This window comes from Ictalurus punctatus, chromosome 4, assembly GCF_001660625.3.
Source record: "Ictalurus punctatus breed USDA103 chromosome 4, Coco_2.0, whole genome shotgun sequence".
NCBI classification, from domain to species: domain Eukaryota; kingdom Metazoa; phylum Chordata; class Actinopteri; order Siluriformes; family Ictaluridae; genus Ictalurus; species Ictalurus punctatus.
Genome location: NC_071284.1, coordinates 6,762,145 through 6,790,000, shown reverse-complemented (window position 1 = coordinate 6,790,000; position 27,856 = coordinate 6,762,145). Strand labels below are relative to the sequence as shown.

At 44.8% G+C, this 27,856-nt stretch overlaps 1 protein-coding gene across 1 annotated transcript in view; it reads right to left on the bottom strand.

The window, feature by feature from the left end:
- The window catches only part of sipa1l3 (signal-induced proliferation-associated 1 like 3), a 98,828-nt gene that overhangs the window by 33,967 nt on the left and 37,005 nt on the right, over nt 1-27,856 (bottom strand). Inside the window, exons 3-4 of the mRNA XM_047152694.2 lie at nt 6,424-8,010; nt 1,570-1,700 (exon numbers count right to left, since the gene is read on the bottom strand). Coding sequence (XP_047008650.2) covers nt 1,570-1,700; nt 6,424-7,777 — 1,485 coding nt within the window. The 5' untranslated portion in view covers nt 7,778-8,010. The remainder of the gene's footprint in view (nt 1-1,569; nt 1,701-6,423; nt 8,011-27,856) is intronic.

Here is a 27,856-nt window from a genome sequence, read left to right as displayed (position 1 = left end):
TTATGTAACGCTACTCAGTCTCGGGATTTACGTGAAAGCCGTGAGGGTGCGTTAGGGAAGTCCTGAGGTCTGTTTTAGATGAAGGCTTTTTTTTTTTGAGTTCCAGTGAGCAGAAACAACAATACGATTCAGTTTCAGCAGCACACAGGAGGATTAAACGCACACAAAACTGACAGATGAGCCCAGGGGGTTCGGCTGTGTGCGTGTGTGCTAGGGGTTTTCATTTTTATTAGTTGATCGATAATTTAAATAAATAAATAAATAAATAAATAAATAAATAAATAGTCTTACAACGTTAATAAATCCAAATAAAACATTTCCAGCTCAATGCTTTTTTTTTTTTTTTTAGGCATTTAACAACAAAAGGAAATAAATTTGTGCGATAAATATGCAAAAAAATATCTGTGTATCAGATTTTACATCCATTAAAGAATCCATACGACGCGCTCGGCTCGGCTGAAATCGTCGATTCTGAAACTGAAGCTCCGTGTAGTTTAATGATGGATGGAGGATGCGACATACTGTGGTCTAGGAGGTTTTTCTGCCGTTCTCAACTCCTCGGTAGCATTCCAAAGGGATGCAGGGCCTCTTTGAGCTGGTGTGCGCTGCTGATCGGACTTTAAACAAGCTGAATGGGATCGGATAGTGATGTGCAACCCGCAGCTCTGAAAACGTCCGTTCATACAACGAGAATGGGGTTTGAAGGGCAACAGAAATAACCGCGAGAAGAATTCCTTCAGGAGTCGGACATCTCTAGACGTCATGAAAAGTGATCTCAAAGTGTTAAAGGTCCATTAAACAATAATACACACACATATATACATATATCAATGTGTGTATACACAAGTTTAGACATACTCATTCTTTCTTTTCTTTTTTTTTTTTTTTTTTTTTTTTTTTAAGTAGACCCCATTTTTGCCTAGAATTTCCAGAAATGTATCCTTGTCATTTTCTCAACCGATTTCTTGAGGAATTTCCCCGAGATGCTTTTTAAACAGTATTAAAGGAGTTCCCACCTATGCTGGACTCTTATTGGCTGCTTTTCGGAATATTGCACTCCGAGTCATCCGTTTAAAAAATATATTTTTTTGTAAATAAAATGTTCGTTTTCTAATGAAAGAAATGAATATGTTGGCACATACGCCTTCAGATCAAAAGGTTTTTAAGATCATGAGAAACATTTCAGTTGAGTGTCTCCGAACTTTTGACCGGTAGTGTATATAGAATTTTTATTTTTCCTCTCATTCCAGGAGCAGCAGCGGCTGAAATAAGGAGAAGAAAATGTTAAATATAGATATAACGTTTTAACAACACTTGGATGGAATCTGTGAGCTGGGGACAGAGATGCCTGGCCTGACCTTCACAGCATGACCTCCGGCAGGAAAAGATTTTGGAAAGGATTGTGTGCAATCACGAGACGGAGTGACGTTACGGGTGTTAACGTGGCATGTGCAGCACTGAGGGGACTCGCTCACAGTGCCTGTGTAAGTGTGCGCGTGTAAACGACTGAGGTTAGACTCGGCCGAAACACAACCTGCCTGCTGTTAGGTTACTGAGGATAACACACACCTCATTGGTACGGAAGATGATGCGGTATTGGTATTGGTCCTTCAGATCTTTGGTGTCGTCCAGTTTCTCTCTGCGGATGCTCAGAGCCACGGGCCCCAACTTGTCATCTGTTCCAAAATAGTTCCAGTGCTCTAGAGAGAGACAGATAAGACAGAGAGAACAAAAGAAACGACAAAAGAACGAGAAAATGAATCATTTCTAAACAATATCTAACAGATGTAGTTAACCATAAAGTCATGCAAATCTTTTTATACCACAATATTGTTTGTTGAATTCTCAAATCTGATTGGTCAGATATTGCTGACTCATTTTCTAGAGAAGTGCAAGCTGTAATTTAAATCTTAGGATTGTATTAATGGGCTTGTTCTAATACGTTAGTGTTTCTATAGCAACAACTTACGCAGGGACTTGTGTATGAACGGCTCCACATAATCTAAGCCTAAAAATAAAAGGATTTACTAAATGGGTTTTTAAATTAAATGAAGAAAACAAAATACATCATTGTTGATGCGTTGAAGCTTTCTGTAAGAACACGTTTATTTAACATTGATGGAAGGAGTCTCCAGTGTCAGAACATTTTCCACCATGTTTTCAGGACAGAGGAGTTTGAGCTTTCCGGTTTCTTGCCGAGTCTTCTTAACTTCAAGAAAAGAGAATAGCAGAGGCTGGGGACGGAATGTGATAACAGGAAGTGATAACAGGAACGAAACTTGTCTAGGGGATGTTCCACAATATTAAACATAACTATAAACAGATATAAAAAGCAGGATGCGTCACTCATTAATTGATGAAAAATTGTAAAAAGAGGAATAAACGTTTCGGGATGTGCTGTTATAGGGAAATAATCGACTTTGGGGTGGTAACTGTGACTCCACTTCATGTTGGGCTGCACCACACCACCTCGCCGTTGATTATATTCCTATAACTGCATGCTCTGTTGTATTTTATTCCTGACATTATATATATGTTTGTGTGTGTGTGTACATATACATATATACATATATATATATATATATATATATATATATATACACACACACACATATATATATATGTATGTATGTATGTGTGTATATATGTATGTGTGTATATATATATATATATATATATATGTATGTATGTGTATATATATATATATATATATATATATATATATATATATATATATATATATTTGTGTGTGTGTGTGTGTGTGTGTGTGTGTGTGTGTATATATATATATAAAAAAGCTATTTTTACTCCAGGCTGACAGAACTTAAAAGGAGGTGCTTCTTATACTAAAAGACGATTAATCGGCACGGACTAGACGATTAATCGGCACGGACTAGACGATTAATCGGCACGGATAACGGATCGCTTTAAATATCAGTTATCGACAAAAATCCACAAACTGATCGTTTTTCCCGGTTGCATCCATTCCGTAGCAACTCAGAAGGGTTCGCCGTCATTATATGGTACGAGAGCGACCTCTAGAGGCGAAATAAAAACGATCGCTGACTAATTTCGTCGTTGTTTGAAGTGTTTTTTGCTTTCGTTCTGGATGCCTCTTTTTATTTGTAGTGTTACTTTTTGGTTCAGTTTGGACATCTATCTTTTATTGACTTTAATATTTATTAATCATTAATATATTCATATTTATTTCATTAAAAAAAAAAAGTACAGTACATTTTCATGATGCAGTCAGTACTGTCTATGTTTGTAATAAAGTTCAGCAATATTTTACTTTGAGTGTTCTGTTTTCATTCAGTATCGATATTAAAACCGATCGGTTGAGTTATAGGTTTCTGTAAGATCTACTATCGGTCGACCTCTTTCCTATAGCGACTTACAGTCCAGGAAAACAATGCATAAGAGAGTCAGATGGAGGAAAGGACAGAGAGGGTAAAGGAGAGAGATTAGGCCAGAATGACTCAACTTGAGAAGGTCATGTTCGGTTGAGTGGCATTAATATCCTGCCTGATTAAAATGGCCAAAGGTCTTTTTTTTTTTGTGCAGATCTTAAGCGCATTCCTGAGCAATGCAGCACTGTTGACAAAGCACTCAACACAAGAGCACACGGATATAGTGACCTTAAACAATCTCACACACAAGTATAAAGTGACAGCGCTATAGAAAGCACATTCACTCAACATCTTTCTCCTCCAAGTGTGTGATTTGCCACCAACCGCTGTGGCGCTATGGGATTTAATCCCTAGCGTCTTAAATGTCAGCGTTGAGACATCTTTCATCCCGTGGTTCTAGTTCAGGATACCGGTTCTGGAGTTTTGTAAGAAACGGCAGGAAATCGGAGATGAGTGAACGGATATGAAATACTTCATTAAACCGAGGACATGAAGGTCGCAGTTCTCCTCGGTCTGGGATTGTCTAGACAGGGCAGTTCCGCTGTGTGCCTGGCACACGCATGCAGTCACAAGCCAAACACACACACCCTCAACTGTACAATCATTAACACAGTGAAATGTTGCTTACCAGGTGTGGCTATCTGGCGTCATTAAATAAACACTATGAAAGCTAACTATGTGAAAGATAATTAACAACTTCATTTCACTGTGGATTTATGGCTCAATAGAATCCACGCTTTTCAACTACAATGCCCAGCATCTCTCCAGTTTTTATTTTCAGCAAACTCTGAGTCACTTATTTCTATAACGCTCGACAAAAAAAAAGGCCAAAAGCTCCATTTAAAAAAAAACAAAACAAACCATTGCCTATCAACATACAATGTCATTTTTCACACATAACTGGGGTCAAGTGCAACGCCATCGTGCTCTCCGTCAGTCCTGCGTGAACAGTGATTAGCAAGCAGGTTATTAGCTGTCTGTTGTATAGTGGGACCGCGTTGACGATTTGTTCATATTGACTACTACTACATGTTTTTTGGTACTCGTCGTTAACGATAATAAAATGAGTCATCGACTTGGAATGAATCAATCAGCGGCATGGTGGAATCTTTTATTCAGCTCCGTTTCTGCTGGTTGTGCCGAGTTTTCCGCGTAAGATCTGGTGTTTACACGGCGTCTTTAATACAGAGCGCAAGCAAGGCTGACGCGAGTGTGCAGAACGGTATCGGATAGCGTGAGCATTAAAAACGGGCGCGAGGTGCTGGCGGTTGCATTCGCAATGAAGTGTGCAGGAGTGCTCGGTGCTTGCAGAGCCGAAGTGCTCTCTTTAGGCTGCGTCCCAAATCGCATACTCGTGCACTATTCTACGCCGTTTACAGCATAAATAGCGTCGAGTAGCGTGTTCGACAAGAACGAGTGCGCTTCACGTAGCCGGGTAATGCACGAAGTGTGGAACGTCGGGACACTTCACGCGCTCGACGGATGCGGCTTTGCTTACGTGACGGAAAAGAGGGGAGGGGCTACTCGAATTCGTGTAGACGAATTTGCTCAGAATTAAAAAAAAATGTTTAAAAAAGGGAGCGTGAAAACTTCAGTATATACGGAAATATACACTAAATCAAGGTGGAAATGATGACGTTTTGCCTCTGTGGGGCTTTATGTTCCTTAAATGTTAGCCAGCAGACATAACCACAACGTTCTACGTTGATTTTTGAATCGTGAAAGCAAAATTCGCCTGCAGACACCATTCCGCCTCCGTCTGATGGTGACTGAGGAGAAGCGTTACGTGCCATCGACGTTGAAGCGTTGGCGTTTCTCTGCATGCCCGCTTCACTACTCCACGCTCGAGTACTTTTGCGTGCGTGCGATTCACAGCACCGTGTTAATTTTTAACGGCCATGATACTGTAGTACCTGATCTCCCACAGTTTGTAGTCTGCTTTGCCTTGCCATCCTTAATCGCAAAATACATCCAGATTGCCATCATTTCACGTCATCTGTTCATTAGCGTGGTACGCCTACATCACACCGTATCATGTGGTACCTCGTGTTGATATCGAGGCCTTTTTTTTTCTTCCCCCTCACAAATATGAGTGAATGAGCACAGAATCAGCTGGACACCTGATGTCTGTATAGGCAGTGACGCATCCCGTGCTGTTCTTCCCGTGGATCAATAACGAACAAAATACCGCATTAACAAGAGGCTTTAACAAGAGTGACAGACCGACGTACACGTCCACGTCTTCGTAGAGCGCGGCCCAAGCGAACAGGCGGAATGTCGTAAAAGCAGAGACGCCGCTGATTTCCGGTGCCAGGTCCGTGATCTCACCGGCTCTCCTTTAGAAGCATGACTTTCAGCTTATCAGCAAGGTTTCACATAATTTAGTTCAACAGTGACAATTAAGTTATTTTTGGAGCGTGCGGTTGGAGAAGTTTACAACACTGGCATTTAAGTCACCAGATGGATTAACATTTGGAAGGCAGATGCACGTCTAGTTTGGGAGAACAGATTAAAAAGCCGCTACTGTGTGTGGCAGCGGGATGCTAGAACGAACGGCGGACGTAAATTTAAAAATAAATAAATAAACAAACAAACAAACAAACAAATAAATAAATAAAGAGTTGTTCAAATAACAAGATGAGAACTGCTCAGAAAATTGTACGTAATTTTAATATTTCCAAAAATCACCCAATTTCCCCTTATTAGGTTTTGCACAGGAGCTAAAATGTCACGAAGGGAAGCTTAGACCTACCGGTTTAGCATTATGCAAACTGTGTACCTAAATAAATCACACACATAGAGAAAACTGTTCTGGCAGCCATCTTGAATCCAGAATCACACTGCACTCTGACTTGGCTCGAAAGTGTGAGCCAAACTCTGATGGCATTAACTGTACATGATTCCAATGTGTGTGGGATAAATAACCTAGCGTTTTTTTTTTTTTAAATAAACCTTGCTATAGAATGCATGTCTGTGTGTGTGTGCGTGCGGAAACAGGATGTACATTATATACCTTTCCCATGGAAGTATTCACGGAAGTATCGGGCTCCCAGGTCCACATGCTCTATGCAGTGATGCTGCAGTCTGTCCATGCGTGTGGCCTGCTCTTCTGGCCCCACCTCCAACACAGCCACGCTGGCGTTAGTACAGCGCATACGCAGCCTGGCCTCCCCGCGCTCTGCCCACGAGCTCAGGAAGCTCACATTGCGCTCCCCGTAACTCCCGGTCTCGTTCAGGAAGTTGGGGCAGGTAAGCAGGAGCTGATGCTGAGGACCCGAGTTCGAGCTGTCCTGTCCTGCTGAGTCCGAGGCTTCCACGCTCAAGGTAGATCCCTCCATAAGCAAACTTAGGTCGTCCGTACTAGAGAAAGTGGGTTCGGCTCCGCCCAGAGCCAGAGCGCGACTCACAGCCAAGGAGACGGCTGCCGAGGATGCGGCAGACGCCGAGGATGCTCCTGTGGCTGTGTTACGTCTTTGGGCCGCGTAGCTGCGTTGGGCGGCTGCCTCGTGTAGGTCAAACAAGCAGCTCTGGGCGTCGTAGTGTGCAAAGCTACGTACACACATCCATAGTTTGAGTGACGCCTCCGACTGTCGTGTCTCCTCGGAGTCACCGCGCGATGCTTCGGGATCCCCCCTGTTGGCGTTGCGAAGCTTCCGAAACAGGGACGAGGTCCCGAGAGACGATTCTGTGCCGCCGCTCTTCTTGCGCACACGGCTCTCGGGGCGGTCTTCAGAGTGAGGGAGGGAGGGGACGGGAGAAGGGGATGGGTGGTGTGAGGATTCAGCTCGCAGTAGTTCTCCCAGCCTGGCGGGGGCAGCACTGCGTTGGTCCGGCATCTCCTGCTGGAACTGACTGAGCATGTCGAAGAAGCTCTCCTCGGGCACGGCCTGGACGTTGATGGACGACGTGCTGCCGTACACCCGGAACAGACGACCATCCACTTCTGTTTCATCCTGTTCGCTCAGCGTGATTTCGCTGCTAGAACGCTGCCGCAGAGGGGCGAAACCCGGGATCCGGAGACGTGCAGGAGAACCCGGGACATTCCTCGGAGTCCGTCCCTCTCGAAACTCTGCATCTTTGCTGCATCGGAGCTGTGGCACCCTTGCCATTGCCATCCCTCGGTTAAACCCCTCCTCGCCAATTCCGCTCTCTGGTGTCACACCCTGCCCGTTTTCTAGCAGCGACTCTCGGGACGGCTCCCTCCTTGGGGGCCAATCGGCGATGCGAGCTCGTACGCCCATCTTGGGCACGGAGACGCGAGATAGGTTGGCCTCGGCCGGGGACGAGTGGCCATTGTGGAGCGGCAGGCGCAGGTGAACCGGGGGAAGGGGCTGAGAGAGAGGGCCAGGGTCTCTGTACATGCTCATGGCACCCGGTGCGGTATCAGGGCCGTAAAACGGGGCAAAGGGGAGAACGGGAAAGGCTGTAGGGAAGAGCGCATCCCGAGCTCAGAGGAGCGAGCAGGGGCTCCACACGCTGGCTTTGTCCTCTGCTTCCAATGCACATGTTGTTTCAGTGGGGCAGGACCACGCCTCCCCGGATAGACCTCGGCGAGTCACAGTGAAGTGGCAAAGGCGCGGACGTCACTCCTGGCACAAACCTGCAAAATAAAAAAAAACAACACAGAATTCAGCCAAACGTCCCTACACAGTCGAGAACACGTTGGTTTCCGTAGCTAGTGACACAGGACAAACGAAGAAAAAAAAAAAAACCTTGACTGTTTCAGGAAACAACTGTAAGAACGAATGACGTTAAATCTAGACTTAAGTGGGCAATTTAAACCACTTTCTCACTATGCTCATAACGTTACCAATTTTCACATTGCCATGCTAAGGATTCAAGGATTCATTTACTTTACTTATCCCTTCCTTTTCAAAACCGGCTGAATGATCCTGCTGTAACGGAATTAGAAAGATCTTGTGTTTAACAGAAAAACACACTGAAGCTAAAAATGGGACGAGAACGCTTAAAACCCCTGCTCGAAGTGAGGAAGTGAATGACGCGAAAGGACTTCGAAGGCAGATCTTCTCTCGAACATTTAGGCTAATCTCCCTTTTTCCCTCTGTCCTGGCACACGTATCGTTGGTTATCAGTAACGGCAATTTAAAAATAAAAAAAATGACATAAAAAAGCCACACGGCAAGGTCTTCAGTCTATCTCGCTCCCTCTAGACTCGGGCAGAAACCTGCAGCGTCCTTGCCTCACGGGAGAGAAAAAAAAACTGGTGTGGTGGTGGCCATGTTTTGGCTTTGCCGCGTCGGTCACACGGGTGCCAGAAATCTTTAAAGTGGAGTGTTGAGTGGTGTAGTGTAGTGGCTCAGTGGGGGCTTTTCCTCGGCCAGCTGCTTTCTAAAGCCGAAAGAATGTGCGTTGGTCTTGTCGGGCTGGTGAGGTATGCAAAGGTGCTGACAGATTTAGCACCGTGTGAAATAGCACGTAGCTCATGTAACCGCGGCGACATGACGGGAGCTGGTCAGCATGCCCGAGCACCTGGTGGTTACTAAACTTCATCTAAACGCTAGATTAGCAGACAGACCAGGAATAACAGGAAAAAACGCCGCTACAGCGGTAAACGTGTGCTGCGGTGTGTCCTTGGCCCGCATTTTTCCACGTCCCCTCGGGCACGATTCAAGAGTCGCTCTGGACATGAGCTCCTGCAATGATTTCTAAGGTACGAGGGGTTCCTTAGGTGTATAAATAGACACACGAGATGTGATGGAGCAGAACCGAGAAAAGGGCAGAGAGAGAGAGAATCCAGAGAGTTGTTCTGCAGGAGTTAATAGCCCGGGCGAGCGAGCGAGCGAGTGACGGAGCGAGGGAAGGAGAGAGAATCTGAGTCACAGTGACGGGCTTTAATATTGAAGTCAGACGGGATCAGGCTTCAGCACAACGCTGCTGCTATAAAAAGCTCGCTCAGCATCGCCTGTTCCTTCTACTTAACCTCGTTCTGTTTTCTTTTCCTCGCTTCATCCCTTTCTCGCTTCATCTATGTTGCCGTTCGTCTATTTGAGAAGCTCTCAGCATGGGCCTTTGGCTTGCTGATGAGGAGGTAAAGACAGAAAAGCAACCGCACTTTGAAAACATACCAGGAGCTTCAGAAGCAGGTTAGAAGGATCTGGTGACGGATCGATTTCAGTCCTCTCAGTTACAAATACATCACTTCAATATCTCACACACACACACACACACACACACAGTTTTTGCAGCTTGACCTTCTCTATGGTCATACACCACATAATAAACACACTATAAAACCTAAACTAGTACTGTTTAACGTGACAAAATACTCATCCATACTGACAAATTATAAAAGACCGTTAAACCGTCTTATAATTAACGCAAAATCAAGCAAACGCTACATTTGGAGGAGCTTGCGATTTTTCTAAATTACCGTAGATTTGGGCCAAGACGTGTCATGTGACATCATCACGACACGCATTCAATCAAAGCCCTCTTCGATTTACCAATAAACATCACTGTGAAAAACCACTATTCCGTGCAATTCAAGTAGCTTTCTTGGGGAAAATAAATAAATAAAAGTGAAAAAAAATGGTGCCGCTTGAAGTACCATGGAAATGGTTTTGGATCTCAATTTCACACGGACAGTCACGCTATGGTGCTGGAACTACGGTTGCTGCGATGGCCGCCTTAGGACCGGAATAGCCACATGCAGTTCTGCACTCAAGTCTCCTTTAGTGAACAGCGGACGAGTTCAACAAAACAGACTTCATATGAAACCGTAATGAACTTTCCTTTAGTTTCACGCTGTCCGCTGTTACCCAGATGAGGACGGGTTCCCTTCCGAGTCTGCTTCCTCTCAAACAGACGTGAGAGAACAGCAACGCAAAAGTCAGACGTGAGCACTCTTCAATAATAATAATAAAAAAAAGCAGCTCCTCTAAGTTCAGGTGGCCAAACAGACCACAGTCCTGCCCTCTTGGTTTCTGCTGACTCACAAGACCAAGCGCAGGTAATTCACGGGTCAAAGTTCGCCTAGATAAGCCGTCATAAAAGCAGGGATGGAGGGGAGAGAAAAATCAAAAACAAAAACGCTCCCTGAAACAAATGAGCGTCTTTTACTTCCCTCGTCCATTCCTGGACGAATTTGATTCCCGCTTGGTCTGACGAATACCAAAGCAGGAAAAGCGTAGCTTTCAGACGCTCCGGTATCGCTGTAGCTAAACTGTAGATGTTGGCACAAATGCGTCCTGTGGCTATGTTCAGCAGGTTTTTATTAACTTCCCCTGGCTGTCTGAACAGCTGAGTCACTGGCTGTCTTCTATAGACCCGTCTCATCACCGAGCACTTATTTAATTTATTTAAAAACACACGCACGCACGCGCACAAATCCCTGGACTTGTGTGTTTTCATTTCTTCCTGTACAAACAGGGTTTGAGCTTGATGGTATTCTTGGATTCTCACTTAACATGAGGATTTGTTTTTGACGGAGACTACAAAGCACTTCACTCTGGATAAGTGCGTGAAATAAATAAATAAATAAAAATCCTGTAACTCTAAACGTAATGGAAATTCTCCATGTGAACAGAATTATGGGATTGACTTCTCCGAGAACGTTAAATTCTTTCATACGCACCCAAATAACACACTCTGGAAGAAGCGGCCCTTCTGCTGCGTTCTCGATTACACCGCTTGATTTTTTTTTCTTTTTTTTTTTGGAAGCGTCTACAAACGATACTGTTAAACAGTGTGGAATATTATATAACTGATCGTGTCTAATCACATTCGCGCTTTGTAAAGAAGGTGTCTGTCGAAGGTGGTGGGGTTTTTTTTTTTTTCCAGGCCACCGCATCTTCAAGCGCATCTGTAAGCAGGACGTTTCCAACCGTTTAAAAACCACCGCTAGCCAATTATTGACTCTCAAAAACATATTCATGAAAGAAAGAGATCCAAAAGAGACCAGGTCAATTGATTCTGCTTAAAAGATCCACCGCTGAGGGTCTCGTGGTGTTTTTTTTTCAATGGCTACGAGTTATGCGGTGTGTTTTGGGCAATCGCTCACACACAAGGCCTGTAGAGAGGCGAGGAAGGAGGCGGCGACGCCTCGTTATCTCTGTTTAAGAGGACTGTGACCTCCGGCAAGGTCGGCCAGGGGAAGAAAGCATGAAGCCCTTCCTCCTGGATTTGGCTCTGTCGCACCACATTACAACAACAGCTGCAGAGAGAGGAAGAAAGGGTTCTTTCTCTTTCCTTTTTTCTCACACTTGTTCCGACTCCCTCTTCATTCAGCATTTGAGGAACTTGACTGAGAGTGCTGAGTGCGAGTGATTAATACTATTTACCCCAAATGTAGTCAGCCAAAAAAAAACCCCCCCAAAAAACCCCCAGCCAAAACATGTTTGGTGGCACGAACAAAAAAAAAAAAAAAAAGTTTTGACACAAAAAAATACATATTTTGTTCCTACCCTGTCTGTGATTGGTCTAGATATCAAATATTCCTGTTTGGTATGATTCTGTCTCCTAGGTGCTGCCTCGTGAAGTCTGAAGGTGTCAGGAAGCTGATAGCCGGATTGTAATATAGTTCCATTTTAATGTTGAAGTTGTAAACATGGACTAGCCCTGCTATTTTACTATTGTTATTACGGTGTTGCGGAGCATAGCCGACTCACAGCTCCAGGGTCGCTGGTTCCATTTAGAGCTCAGGATACTGTCCGCATGTTTTTCCTCTGTCCACGTGGGGTTTCCTCCAGGTTCTCTTCCAAAAAAACTATTTGCGTTGGCTCTAAATTACTCCGTGTACGTGGAGTCACGTGGGCCGGGAATCGCACCGCTAACCCTACGATTAGTGGACAACCCGCTCTGACACCTGAGCCACAGCAATCAATTTACCGGCCAATCTAAATGCCAACACTTACCCATGGTCGTGAGCTTTGGGTAGCGTCTGAAAGAATGAGGTCGCGGATTCAAGTGGCGGAAACGAGCTTCCTTTGACGAGTGGCTGGGCTCAGCCTTAGAGATAGGGTGAGGAGCTCGGACATTCGCCGGGAGCTCAGAGTAGAGTCTGCATCGAAAGGAGCCAGCTGAGGTGGTTTGGGCATCCGGCTAGGACGCCTCCTGGAAGCCTTGCTGGAAAAGTGTTTCAGGCATGTCCATCGGGGTGAATACCCCAGGGCAGAACAAGGACTAGATGGAGAGATGATATTGTTCGTCTGGCCTGGGAGTGACTGGGTATCCTCGTGGAGGACCTGGAGGATGTGGCTAGGGAGAGGGAGGTCTGGCCAGCTCTGCTTAGACTGCAGCCCCTGCGACCCGGACCCAAAAAAGCGGAAGAAAATGGATGGATGGATGCCTGACAACGTCATTTGAAGTATATGAAGATTTGGTTTCGAGCTTACTGAGAACAAGCTTCCTTAGACACCAAGCGCTTCTTGCCTGGTAGACCATGTTTCATGTAAGATTACCGTACACAGACGTGCGGATCTTGAAGACACTTCAAAACGTTGCTCACTTACTCATTAGTCTCACCTGCTTCAGTGCGAGACCGCACACAGCGCGAGTAAACACTAATGATGGCAATTACATCATCTTAGTCATGAATGATGGCTGGCAGCTAAGAGATGATGAGTTCATTTGATAATGTAATGACACGCTAAGCACTCCACCTTACTCCTCACGCACACACGGTAAACAAAACACGTACGATAGTAATGATGATTTACTTCAAGTGCAAGGGTACTTTCGTTATCGGCTCTCGAAAGACTGTCGTTTACGGCTGTGTTGGTTTTCTACCCTCTTCCGTCACTGCCTTTCTCGTTCGCGTCGACAGCAAGAAGTGGTACGAGTCTGTGTTTATGATCTGGAGCCAGGGAATTTTACACACACACACACACACACACACACACACACACACACCCCATGTACCTGCTGAGCTGTCAATCATGTACCTGCCTGTATGTTTCGTGCATTTCCTGTCTCTTAGTTTTTGCAGCTCCTGGTGGTTGCAGCTGTCTCTGTTTATCACAAAAGCGTCAAAAGGAAGATCTTAGGGAAGCAGATGACTGTAGTGTAGCTTGTAGCGCTTCATACATGCATGCAATCATTTACATCAACAAACTAAATATTCTTTGTCTTGATGTGGCAGCCCAGGCTGGATCTGATCCAAACAAAATACATGACAATGCTAATTGAGGCGTGTGTTAGCGTTAACCACTTTTTGGAAATTTTTTTTTGGTCTGGAAAGACTGGATTTTTTTTTTTTTTTTTTTTTTACTAACTATAAAAACACATGCGGAAATAACCCCAGGTAACGTGTGCGTGCGCCGGAAAACCCATCGAAAACGGCTAAATAAGTCAACAAGACGTCACGTTTTGTCCAATTTTGCTCCTTCGGCTGATAAACTAAATGACAACATAAGATACAGCTGAGCAGTGGAGCGTCCTGCTCGAAGATGAAACCGTGGCAGGCCGGCATCGCTCGGATTTGAGATTAAAACCTTTCAATCGGTCGCTCGAAGCTTTAACCACTGACTCACCGCTCCCTATAACGTACTTTGACACTTCCACTTTAGAACCCTTAAATAAATTTCACGCAAATTACAGGGATGGAATTAGTTTTAATATACATGTCTATGCGATATCTTGTCGATCACGCGTCGATCAAGCTGTGGATAGCTACACGCCATAGCGAAATGGATATAAGCCTAATCGATTCAGTTTGTGGCTGACAAAACAAAACGTCCGTGACGCGTCACTTTTAGGGGTAGCCAGACGTTAAAACGCTACGAGTTGTGGTTGAGACACGAGAACGGGAAAGACATTTCAGTTTTAGGAAAGTCTGTTGTTTTCAGAAATATATATATATCAGAAAATGTCAAGATTATGCTACGTGGAAGGTTTTCCCGGGCTAATACGCGTATAATTTACCCTTTACACACTGATGTATTACTAAAGATTCCATTTTATCCTGTGGTAAAGGACACTTAACACTTTTTCTTTAATAAGGACACTTTGAAAACCGAACCCGAGTCCTGGCCGAGTACAGCGCTTCTCGGTGAAGTGACAATTCTGGAGGTTTTAGACCATTTCTCAGTTCTTTGCATAGGTTAATGATTTTGAAAGGCCCCATGGGGCTTTTAATATGAATATGTTCGCGTTAAGGTTATCCATCAGCTAATGCGCTCCAACGTACAATGACGAAATCTGCATTTAGAAGATGTACGCGTTCAATATGTACGGTCTCTCTAACGCCAATAAAGATCAGTCACTTCGACGACATCGTTCTGCCCGGCAGCTTCTCATCAGATTTCCTGTCCAATCAAACGCTCTCTAGAATCTGGAGTGTCCCGCCCCCGGAATGATCAAACTCACCTTGCCGTGGTTGCCGTTGCTGAGCGGGAGAAATCATATCAGCAAGCATGGGTTGTAAACGTGTCTCTGGATGCTCGAACGTGGTTGGTTAAGAAGGAAATGGCTTGAATTCATTCTATTTCGATTGTTTAGTCAGGTACGGCTCAGCTCAGGCTGTGAGGTAAGCTAAACGCTATTGGCTATTTAATAAGTGCTCGGAGCCACTCGATATATCCCACCCTGACTTCCTGTTTCAGAGGAAAGTCCCTCCCAATGCATTACAGATTCAATCTCATTCATTTACACCGACTCAGACATCCCTATACAACACAAAGCCTGGAATATCGTTTACTTCAAGTGTACCGATCCTATACTGTGGATCTTTCCGGAGGTTGATACTGCTTGATGATTTGATATGCTCCTATCTGATCCACTGATGTATCTTATACGCCATAAACGCATGTTACATTAAACACAGCGCAGTTCTTACACGTTCACTTGTTTTAAAGCCGACTTCTTTTAAATAAGCTTAATAACAGAATGTTGGCAGTCGATTCAGAGTCGTGTAAAGTCATGTGATCGCTAGCAGAGGTGCAAAGGTTCATCCCTAGTTCTTTGCTGGGTGAGAATGTCATTAGCAAGAACTAAAGCCACCCGTGACCTTTAACACGCAACATATGTAGCGCTGTGCTAATCGCTTTAGTGTCGGCATGGATCATCATTAAGTTTCATTTGAAAACCTTTTAAAGGGGCAGCGTCTACCCTGTGGACGTGTTTAAACTGGATCACCCGAGGACCTTGATCGATGAGGCGGGGGGGAAGCATTGATCCTAACTCTATTTGTACACTATCTTGATAATCAGCTGCGTGGAAATGAACGTATTGATATAATAATGGCACCCTCAGCCGTCCTACACCCCAGATCTGGCAAAACAAAACATTTTAATACTTCTATTACAGAACGACATTCGCGATATGCAAATGAGCCATGTAACCAAGCACTGAACATTTTATTGTGCACTCTAATCGGCTTCAGTGTTTGAGTGCACGGATAAATAACACATAAATGAGGCAAATATTTAAGCGTGTCTCGGCAGGGGTACACCGATGGATTTTTAATACATCACAAGTATTATCGCTATCACAGCGTGTCACGACGCGATCTGCAGACATTACGTGCAGCCTCCTATCTCATTGGGCAGCACGCGGTGTGTGCGAGAGAGGACGACTCTTCTGCAATAACAAGATCAATCTTCGGCACAGATACATGCACTGGAATCTCACACACACACTCTCTCTGGTCCTCGTGTCTCTTGCCCTCTCTCATATTAGTTTTATTAAACGCCCTTGCGGATGCTTGAAAGCGGCTGACCTAACCTGCTCATCCGCTCTGTCTTAAATGTTTTTTCGATGGTTTGTTTTTTATTGCCACGACATATTTATTCCAAATGCTCACGCGCTATGTCAGTGCTGTTTCGCTATTGCCATCGAAAAGCCAAAAAACAGATATGATTACCTAAAAAAAACAAAACTCCCAACCAACAAAAAAAAAAGTGTTTTTCTTCTTCTCCGGAAGCGTCGGAACCTGAAACAGCAGCTCATCATCTAAAAACAAAGATCTCGCTTGCAGGTTGAGACGTGCCTCGCTCGGGACAGACAGATCAGCCACAATAACACGGAAGAGGGTAGGGTGTAGGAGTGCAAACACTTCGCCAGAGAACAAAACTGTCTGAGAGCTTTCCGAATAGCTCGTGCTTGCATAATTAACTATGAAATCTAAAATCCGGACTGACTGCTAGTTCTGCCAGCTCCCAAGTGGCGCAGACGAAAGGGGTTTTTTGGTTGGGAGTTTGCAAGCTCGAATCACGACGATGCCACAGATATCCATGGCTGGGAGTGTAGAGGGCAAAATGGGTGGGAGGGATGGTACTCGTTCCCTTGTCGATCACGGTGACACTGGCCAATTGTGTGGTCTGTGAGCTCGTGTGTGTGGGAGAGGGACGGAGAGCGCGTTCCTCGGAGTGTGTTACGCTGCACGGACGGCAGTTTGAAAAGACGCAGTAGCTGGCTTCACGTGTCTCGGAGGAAGCACGCGTTAGCCTTCACCGTCGCCGATTGTTAGCTATCGCCAGTTGTGACGGGGAGAGGCGGAAATCGGCAACGAAAATGGAGGGGGGAAATGACTGAGCTGAAAAAACTCTAAAAGTGGTGGGGCAATTTTTTTTGTCTGAGAGAGGACAAAACTATTTAACTATTAGAAAAAAACCCCCATACAGACTAACTATATATACTGCCATGGAGTCAGGGTCCGGTTATAATGCAGTAACAGGGCACGACACACCTTTTAATGAACGTCAGCGTAGTTTGTTTCGACCTCACACCCATCCTTTTGCATTTTACTCATCGGGCCAAAAAATCGTTCACAAAGTCAGATCGCACTAACTCTAAAATATTTGTCAAATCAAAGACATCGTGTTCGGTGATGTCATGGTTTGTTTCGCTAAACATTTTCCCAGCAAGCCTTACTTACTTTATTTGAAGGATGTAATTTGAGGACTGTCCCTGTAATCGATTCAGAATACATGTGCATATGTCAAACGTGAGCAATACTGACTCAACGCACATTTATTAAGCAGTGATGAGCACCAAAGCACGGTTAACCCGTTATCGCTCATAGGAGATCCCCTTTAGGACAAATGTCCCACCTCCAGCTGAACTGATTGGTTTTTCAACCGAGTCAGCCCTGACAGGTATTGCCCCGGTAGGTTGAAAAGTGCCGGGTCAAACGCCAGCTCGCCCCGTTGCTCAGGCGGCCCTGCCTACTGTACATAGTAGAAAGCAGTACGCCAAAAGGAGGTGAGAAACACCCGGATGACCTACTGCTCCGGCCGAGATTCTGAAGCATGGAACCAGTGGACGCTGCACTATCCCATAAGGCAACGGGAATGGCGCTTAAGAGCTGTCAGAATAATACGAATGCAGTGCGTCGGCTCTTTTTACGTGCCGGTGCTATACGTCTTCAACGTCATTCCTTGAGGTTAAACCGTACTCGTTTAACAACACCTGAGTAAACTGTTAAAATGTTGAGACAAGTAAAAACAGTTACTCTTTTATCCCCTTATCCAGATCGACTTACATTTGTTTCATTTATACAGCCGAGTAGTTGAGCGTTAAGGGCCTTGCTCGGGGGCCCAACGGTGGCCGCACGGCAGGGCTTGGATTTGATCTCACGACTTTCCCGACAGTCTTCCGACGTCTAGCCGCTGAGCCAGCGCTAACGCTAACGCTGCCCTGTTGGATTGTATTCATACTACACAGATATACTGATGGGTACACAGTACTGAATCGACGGCTGAGCAGTAAGTACTGAATCCAACTCGGCAGGCACGTTCACAGTACGCCATTTTGAACGCACAGTAGATATTATCAAGGTTTAAAAAGACACCGACAGGTCTCAGATCACGGGACTTACCTGATATGCCTGACTGACAACTTCATTTATTAAACTGGATAAGAAAGAATTCATTCGAAACCAGTATTGTAGTGTTGTTTTGACCTGATCCTGACTCCTGTGGGTGCTTCTGGTAAACCCTTATTTACCTGCGTCACTTTGCTTTACGGGAAGGATGAATTTCCTGGAAATGTCGTGGTAATTTTAGCGCAGGTGAGCTGCAGGAAGTGATGCCCCTGGGTCGAGAGGTGGGTGTGTGGGTGGGGGAGTGTCAGCTCGGCTTAGCACGCAGGAGCAACTTATCAGCTCCTCTAGACCGAGGTGAAAAAAGAAGCACTAAATACGCACTTTTTAGTTTGTAACAGTCATTTGATTTAAAAAAAAAAAAAGTGTCAGATATTCGTTACTATAGAAACGCTCTGCTGGAATGGAAAGGGCATATATATCAGTGTGCCATCTTTAGCGTGGCATGAGTGACATCCGGCAGGTGAGTCTGCTATTACCGACTAACCCCAAGCGACGATTTGCCACTCAGTGCGAAGGCTACATAAATATAAAAACAAGCATGAGACGCACTGAAACTTCCGTGTGCACTACACACACCTCATTTCAATACTAAACTCATTTGTCCTTTTATTACTCGCATGATGGATTCGGATGAGACTAAACAATTACATTACCCCACCTCCCTGGGTAAAACTAATCCAATCTGAATTGGTGCTTTCAGAAAGAAAGTGAGGCCAGCTCCAAGATGGCGGCCAGCGCCATTCTTTCGTTTCCATAAACTAATAGCTTACTCGCCTTGTAGCGCCAACGCAAAGCTAAAGAATCCGGCTTCGGAAATCAAACATCTCGGCTCATCGACTAGATTTCGGGTAAAGTGGGAATGCGGCTGAATGTAATCTTTGGCTCTGTTCCTTTAGGTGTGATTCGGTTTGGAACACAGCCAGAGAAACTCCCTCCACACCTTCACACACGAGTGAGGCACTGGAAAATGTTTAGAAGGCATTTCTGCATTTATGGAGCACACAGTGGTGCGATATAACGTCCCTCTGCTGAATAACGACAGTTAGGCTGTGTGTGCGTGCGTGTGTGTGTGTGTGTGTGTGTGTGTGTGTGTGTGTGTGAGTGAGAGACGGTGCCTTCAGGCACCTCTGTACTGGGTTAGACAATAGAGTCGCAATAAATTTGATAAGTGTGAGCTGACAGCTGCTGTTTTGTCTGTGTGTACTCGTAATGCCAAGCTAACCGGCTTACACACACACACACACACACACACACACACACACACACACACACACAATATGATGAAGCATGTCCTGCATGGTGAATGGAGCAACTAGAGCTGAATTGATAACTATTGATGGAGTGTGTAGCAGAGACTGGCATCCCCTTTAGTGTGTGTATGCATGCGTACACCCATTTTCGTCAATCCGATTGCAGATCTGTTTTTATGTGCCCTAAACATTGCAATCTGATTCAAATATTCGTTTACACGTGCGATACAAACAAAGCTTCTGCCCAAGAGTCTGTCGTCATGCCAACCATACAATAGCGGAGAAAGAACGTCACGGACGTGACACCAAATGACCTAATAGGATTTGTTGTGTTGCTTTGTTGACGTATAGAAACCTGTTACCATGGTTTTTCATTTGTTCTACTGACCGACTGAATCCTGAAGCCAAGCTGAATTTCCTCAAACACTTCATCCAAGAGATCGTTATTACGAACTTTTCTTCCGTCCAGTCTCTCCACAATCTTTTCGTCTTTTAGTATGCTCAGAAAATTATCTGGTCTCCTCCATCGACCGGTTCTTTCCGGCGGACGCCATATTTAAGACGTGAACCTACGCGCCGTTGCACTTGGTATTTTTGAATCTGACAGACCGCCTCTTCCAATCCGATCGGAACTGCATTCGGAACGAGCTCAATCGGATCGATAAAGGTGTTTACATGAAGGCTTTTCAGATTACTATCAGATTATTTGCTTGCATGAAAACGTAGTCTGTGTGTGTGTGTGTGTGTGTGTGTGTGTGTGTGTGTGTGTGTGTGTGTGTGTGTGTGTGTGTGAGAGCGAGAGTGAGAGCGAGGGGCACACAATCAATATTCGTCTCCCCTGCATATAGACCAGCCTAATCTTTTCCTCATGTATGAGTTGTGATGTGCGAGGAATAAGCTGTGTGTGTGTGTGTGTGTGTGTGTGTGTGTTCCCATGATGCATACTTACATGTTAACATCGGTATGTACATCCGTAGTGGCCGTGTCTATCTGTCTACAAGTGTGTGTTTGCGGTATGGTGACTTTGTCCACTGTACACATCCCGTGGTCCAAAATTCCATCACCATGGCAACACGGTACACATTTTACCCAGAATGCCCTGATGCGGCATGCTGAGGGCAGAGTGCAGGGATGCTGAGGTATCGTGCACACACACACACACCCTTCCTAATGGTTATGGTGCACTCAAAAAGCAAAGCGCGAATTTGTGCTTTTAACGCAGAGTGCGAGTACACTAACCGCTAAAACCAATGTTGTGGGATCCCTGTTGCTAGGCAACTAGGAAATATGGACGCTGCCCACGAGCTAGCTATTGACTGATGCTAAAGATTTAATTAACTAGCTGTTAAAACGTTTCCTCGAACAATGCAAAGGCGGAGAAAACAACACAAACCCCATCAGGAATCGAGCCGTCAACATTTCCATTAAATGTGTTGGTAAATGTTAAGAATCAACTGTGCGGTTAGAATTGTGATTACACTCTGCGTCAGACTCGCCTATCCAAAACTTCCACCTCCGAAGTCTATTACGGACGGGTTCGAGCACTCGCACGTGACGGCAGCGATCGATCAGGACACGATAAACGCATGAACAGCTCTTTATTTGGGCCAAGAGTCAACAACGTTTTAAAGGTGTAAACGTGATCAACTTGCGACGTTCACATCGCTCAGGAATTCAAGCTGTCGAAATGACCAAAACAAACTTCTCGCTCACATGGAATTGTATTTTTATGTTTATTATTATTATTATTATTATGTTTACATTTTATTATGTTACGTTTATGTTACGGTTATGTTTACGTGGACATGTGACTATTAATCTCCTGGTTAAAAGAAGCAGCTGTCTGAGACCAGTGACTCATTTTAAGTGCATGCATGTGCACTGTAGCTTATATGCAGTGCATTCCTCAAATTAAAGCAATTTGCCATGACGACATGACTCAAACAGCCCATAATTAAACGCCGGGGAAAGTAGTAATTAAAAATTGCTCACAGACAACTGAACAGCGTTTGACTTGGCTGGACTGAATTAGAAATGCTGTCCTTTTGTCGGTCGGTCTGAGTCAAGGAGGTGTGGCCTCTGCAGCTGTCACTGGAGGAGGTGTGGCCTCTGTAGCCATCAGTCTGAGTGAAGGAGGTGTGGCATCTGTGAGTGTCAGTGAAGGAGGTGTGGCTCTCCCATTAAATGTGTATAGGAGACATTCGAAAGAGAAATAAAGCTTGGAAGGAAGTAGGAGTGATCGAGGACTGATCAAACTTAAATGCATTTTAAACAAAAGTGGTGTGTAAAAATCGTATCGTGGACTGTAGGCTAGACATTTTGGCTGGATGGTACACGCCCACAAAAGGCAAACTACAAACCACACGAGCGGCTTATGACCTGCGAGTGTGAATACCGGGTAAAAGGAGGCACATCCAGAGTATTACTCCACTCCGTTTGGGAGATCGTATGGATCCACACGGTCAAGAAGACTAATTTTGTCTCTATAATGTCGCTTGGCATCCGTCTGAAGTTCGCCGTGTTACAGCCCTTTTTCCTTTTAAGCATGACAAGTCTGGAAAAGCACAAACACAAAAGTCATGTTGTGTGTGGACGTGTTTGTAGCACGCAAATTAAGAACTAGCCCTTTCAAAATGGTGGGATGATCCCATAATGCAGTGCGGAGTGATGTAGATTCACAAGCCTAACTGGGTTGCTTTGCTGATATATTATTCCCTGAATACAGACTGAGTGGAGAGCAAGGAGTAGTTGTTTTTGTGTGTGTGTGTGTGTGTGTGTGTGTGTGTGTGTGTGTGTGTGTGTGTGTGTACACTAAATCACTGCAGGGAAGCCCAGGAGGACGGTCTTGCTTACTTCTTCTCTCTTATATGCTAATAAGGGGTGGGCCAGATTCCAGTTATGGGAATGAAGTGCTCTAAGGGCCTTGGCCTCTGGGGCTGAGTGTGTGTGTGTGTGTGTGTGTGTGTGTGTGTGTGTGTGTGTGTGTATATTGGGAGGGGTCTTTCTGGGAAGAGACCAAGTTTATTGTATTTGCAAAAATAAGGTGCGTCTCTCATCTATTAACTACTTTGATTAAGCATTAGACTGAACATCTAATATGTTAACATCGAATATATAAAATATATCAAATATTAAAGCACTACAAAGCCCATTGTACATTTTAGGACATACAAAAAAAAAAAGCACAATTGCACATAAAAAATATCATCACAATTGTTGTGCTTGTATATGAACCCATGTGGAGAAATAATGCTGCCAGTTTTGTCTGTAATGATCCTAAAAAATATGATTGTGCATATATATATATATATATATATATATATATATATATATATATATATATATATATATACACATATACATACACACACACACACACACACATATATACATATGTACATACACACATTCCAGACAACTTAACAGCCCTTCTCCTTCTGTGCTCAGACTGAGTTCAGACTCCATAAGAAAACAAATACAGTAGAGCATCACTTCGAGACCCGTCTACATAGTTTGGAGAAGGAACCTTAGCTCACCTCTGAGGCAAGACAGACCTGCCAAAGCCTATACTACAGATATGACTTACGCTGCCATAACAAAAGCTGTCCACACACGCACCGTAGAGGCATGTGTGCAGCGGCGCTGGCGTCAGTCGGGTTGGAGATTAGATTATCGTCTGCCGCACCAGCATGCTGACATGCTTTCTCAGCCACACACGTACAGTACGTAATTGTTTAATGTGAGCAAACTAGTTATTAGATCCGCTCACGCTTTTCTGTTGTCTGTGTCAAGATATGAACCGACAAGTGACTGAGTGCCAGAGATTCGATTTTATATGCCCTATGGGATAATAAGACATCACTGATACAGCACTGCACCGTTTCTTCCTTTCTTTCTTTCTTTTTTTTGTTTAACTATGCTGTCCTAATTACAGAACATCAAACGTAGAAAGTGAGAAATGGCTGAAAGGTAGCTAAAGGAAGAGTTTTGCAAAACATTAAAATTACAACAGTCGGTCGGCTAAGACCATGTTTTGTGCACGAGTTGCGTCTTTTTTGCACTGGAGGTTAATATAGCGAACACGCATACGCAACATGTTTACGACACAATAAGACTTACTATCCATCCATTTTCCATACCGTTTATCCTACACAGGGTCACAGGGAGCCTGGAGTCCCAGGGGCACAAGGCAGGGGGACTTCTGGAGGCATGTCCAGGGTGTCCCCTGCCTTGTGCCCCGAGTCCCATGGGATAGGCTCCAGGCTCCCTGTGACACTATGTAGGATAAGCGGTACAGAAGATGGGATGGATGGATGGATGGATGGATGGATGATGCACAGTACAAAACTATACCTCCAGTTCTGTTTGCAGAACAGACCATTCTCGTTGGCCGTCCAATCCTTCCTCCACATTTTCCGTTTCCGTACAAAACGGTGCAGAAACCACTACCACGGCCAGTTCCTCAGGTCCATCTCGACACTCACATGATGAACAGCAGTAAAGCGCACTAGCTCTGAATGACTACTTTTGGTGTAATGAGGAAATAAAAATTCTCTGTTGATCCATTCCTTTAAGTCTTGCAGCAGTAAAAAAAACAAACAAAAAACAACAACAACAAGCAGCAACCTTGGAATGAGGATCCGAGCATGCGTGTCTTCACCGAAAAGCCGATTTGCTGACCAGGCTGGAATTTTAAGTGCATCCTGATTCTCTGATGGTGCATTCAGGACACGTTACACAATCTCCAGCGGGTTCCCTCCAATATGTTTCGACCTCCAGAAAGAATGCAAGCCATTTCCTCCAGCTGTGAGCTGCGAATCTTCAGCCAGACATCACAATCCCTTCCTGTCTAATGTGGACCATGTACAGTGTTGCTTCCTCACAGATCTGGCAATAGGTTTGCGTGATACTGATTTCTCCTTGCTTGAGCGTTCCCGTTAAAAAAAAAAAAAAAAAAAAAAGATCTCGATTAGCGATTTAATCATCCACAACGACGGAAAAAATGACACACGGAAATAAAACCCCAAGCCATGGAGTGCTGCTGATGAGTGTCTTGCATGAAAATGACTCGTCACGGCAGCAAATTTCTGCAGGGCAACGGATCATGAATCAACGCAAGTGCAAAACATCGGCGGCTGGGTAACTGGTATCAGTTATTCCCATTCTGATAAATTGTTGTGACAAAAAAACCTTTTTACTGCTCTTCTCTCATACTTTTTGGAGTAAGTATAGGTTCCCGAAGCGAAGGCACGCGTGATGGAGGGCTGTGAGTGAGGAACGGGTCGTGAACTGCTTGCTGGCAGTGGCAATCGAGAAAACTCAATCCGTTAGAGATTTAGCAAATTACTGGTGAGATCGTGTTCAGTATCTCAGCGTAACTATCGGCTTTGGATGGGAAGGAACAACGGATGCAGTGGAGGTTTTCTCGGGGTCAGAATTAGGTAACGTGTCACGTACACGTCACATCATTACCACACAAAATACCAGTAGCTGGTTACAAGTCAGCAGTTGCTGCTAATCACCAACATTAACAGTTAGACAGTTTTGGGATTAATTCCCCAGTGACGAGCTCAGTAGTGCTCGCAAAACTGAAGCTGGGACTGTAGAACTAAACCTGACAAGACAAGTAGAGAGGAGGAACTAAGTTCATTACACTTATAGAGAAGTAGAGCTGAGAAACAACACATGGTTTCATTTGACTTCATTTAATACATGTTTTCAGACCAAAGACTTTCCATGCGTGGAAGGCTAGCCTGGCTTTATCTGTTCGGCAAGCACGGACAAGAGAAGCTAAGACGCATCAGATAAAAGACTGCTTCTCTGTGCTGAAGTCAGACGGCGTAGACTATTAATGTTTCCATAGGACGACAAAATGGACTGAAAGGAAAGACGTGTTAAAAGATGCAACACGATTCATCCCGGTCTATCTTAAAGCCGCAGACGCCGGCATGTTTTCCGCCATCGTGTTAGGCGGAACCTATTCGACGACCGTCTCAAGACATTGGTTCGTTTGGCTTGACCGACTCATCCTTCATGGAATCCAAAACAATCGCAAGATTTAAGCATGACAAGTTTTTTTTTTGTATAAGGTCTGACATTTTCATTTGAAAACGTATTTTAAAAAAACGATTTAGCAGCAACTGGAAAATAAGACCAAACCTACTAAACTCAGAGTAGAATCTCTTACGTTTTTCCCCTTTTAAAAAGAGCAAATTCAAACTTGAACAACTGTCAATGTCCCTGGACGTCGTGGTAGTGGAAGATCATGTAAGAACGATCAACGGGGCATGTGGTGGCTTGGCGGCTAAGGGTTACTGATCGGAAAGTTGGGGGTTCAAGCCCCAGCACTGTCAGGCTGCCACTGTTGGACCCTTGAGCAAGGCCCTTAACCCTCTCTGCTCCAGGGGGCGCTGTATCATGGCTGACCCTGCGCTCTGACCCCAACTTCCTGACATGCTGGTGTTTGCGAAGAAAAAAATTTCACTGTGCTGCAATGTATACGTGATCAATAAAGACTATCATTATCAAATGCTTATATCGTACAAGTCTATCTGGCCATTTCTGTTCAAAATGTCCTGTGCCTCGCTTTATCTCCTCCCTGGACACCTGCGGGCCTACACTCCCCTGCAGGGAGCTGAGTAATGATGACAGCCTGTAGGAGTTGTGGTCTGGAGTGCACGCGCACACACACACACACACACACACACACACACACACACACACACACACTGCAGTGGGCATGTGTGAGTCATGTACAGCACTGGGACGGCCGTGCGCGGTGCTGAATGCATTAAATGAAGCCGATCAGGGAGCTGTCAACACGGGGCACGCTAAATTGAAGCCGTAGTGAAGAGGAGTGTGCTGGAAGGTTGAAGGGTTAGAGCCGCACTCGAATTAAAACTGAAGCACCTCCTGCGTGCTGAGCTTTCTCGTTTCATTAGTCCCTGAGCATCAGCCCAGTGTAGTGGCTGAGAAACACACGAGAGCGCACAGTAGCTAAATGGACTCCCTACTGACTCCTCAGAGGACTTTATTCTCTGTCCAAGGGTATATTTTCGTGACGTTATGAGGAAACGGGATGAGAGACGAGCTACGGGGGGGGGATGGGGGGAGAATCCTGAACTTCGCAGGCTCTTCCGGTAACCAGAGAGCACCGATGACAAACTAATGAGGAGTGATGACACTCCTGATGAAGGGAAACGGCATGAGGCAGGGGGTCTGACGCCACAGCGGAGGAGCAGCCGGACGGAGGAGGCCTCCACCGGGGGCGTTCCTTCTTATTCACCCTGCAGCTACGTTCTACATCCTAATTAAAAAATCTGCTTAATAAAGCCTTGAAAACAATTTCAGAGGAGCTGTGCAGCGATTACGGGACTCATGGAAGAGATCCAGATTTACATGAAAAAGAGCAAAGAGTTTTACAGTAACTTCGACTGCAACATGAATCCGATTGGTCAGAAAGTGTTGATTCGTGGTTTGTTTTGTTTGTTTGTTTGTTTTTTAAACAACAGCTCGGACAGTAATTACGTTACCGTTTCTCATTCACACTCAGGACTCATATGTCGGGGCGGATGTTCTACATAACCCGACGGGCCAATGAACCAACCTGTATAGCGATGCATAATGGGAACTGGGTTAAGATAAAAGCATGTCGCAACGTGAATCGTGGTATAACTTGGACAAAAGGCGAGGTAAAGTGCATCGCTGATATTTGGTCTCTCAAACTAATTTCAGAAAAACAGAGGTTTACAAAGTGTTTCACGAGCGTCTCAAGGAGATGGGCTTTGAGCGGGAATCCATGTTTCACGGAGCGATTAAACTGATCGGTTAGAATAACTACAGCTAGAAAGCAAGTCACAATAAGCTCGCGGAGCTGTTGTCCATCCATCTCGACGGATGACCGTTTTTGGACGGAGCTCTGGAACATAAACAGGCGCGCTCAGGCCAATGAGAAGTCAGCTGACTCACAACTGACCTGAAAAGTTGCTTTGCGAAAGCGAACCGAGCCGAGGAGAAAACACAACGCCGCGGCAATTTAAGTCCTCGTTTCGGAACAAAGCCCGGCTCTACGGGTATGAAAACGCCCTAAGTCTAATAATAAACGGATTAAAATGTGTTATTATATAACAGCGGAAAGCGTATATTTGTTTATATGAAGTTTTCTGTAAGGAGCTGGAGGAAGGAGTCTCCAGAAGTTTCCAGGTAACATGACGGGATGTATTTCATACTTCAAGAAAGAGCGCGAGAGAGGGTTTAAAAAAAAATAAATAAATAAATAAAAAGAGAGGCTGGTAAGAGCTATAGCGACTATATAGCTACTACACCATGTGTGAGAACAGGAACTCGTCTCGTGTATATTCCATACCATTAAACGTACATAAAAATGGTCACGTCGTTCACTGACGGGTGAAAAT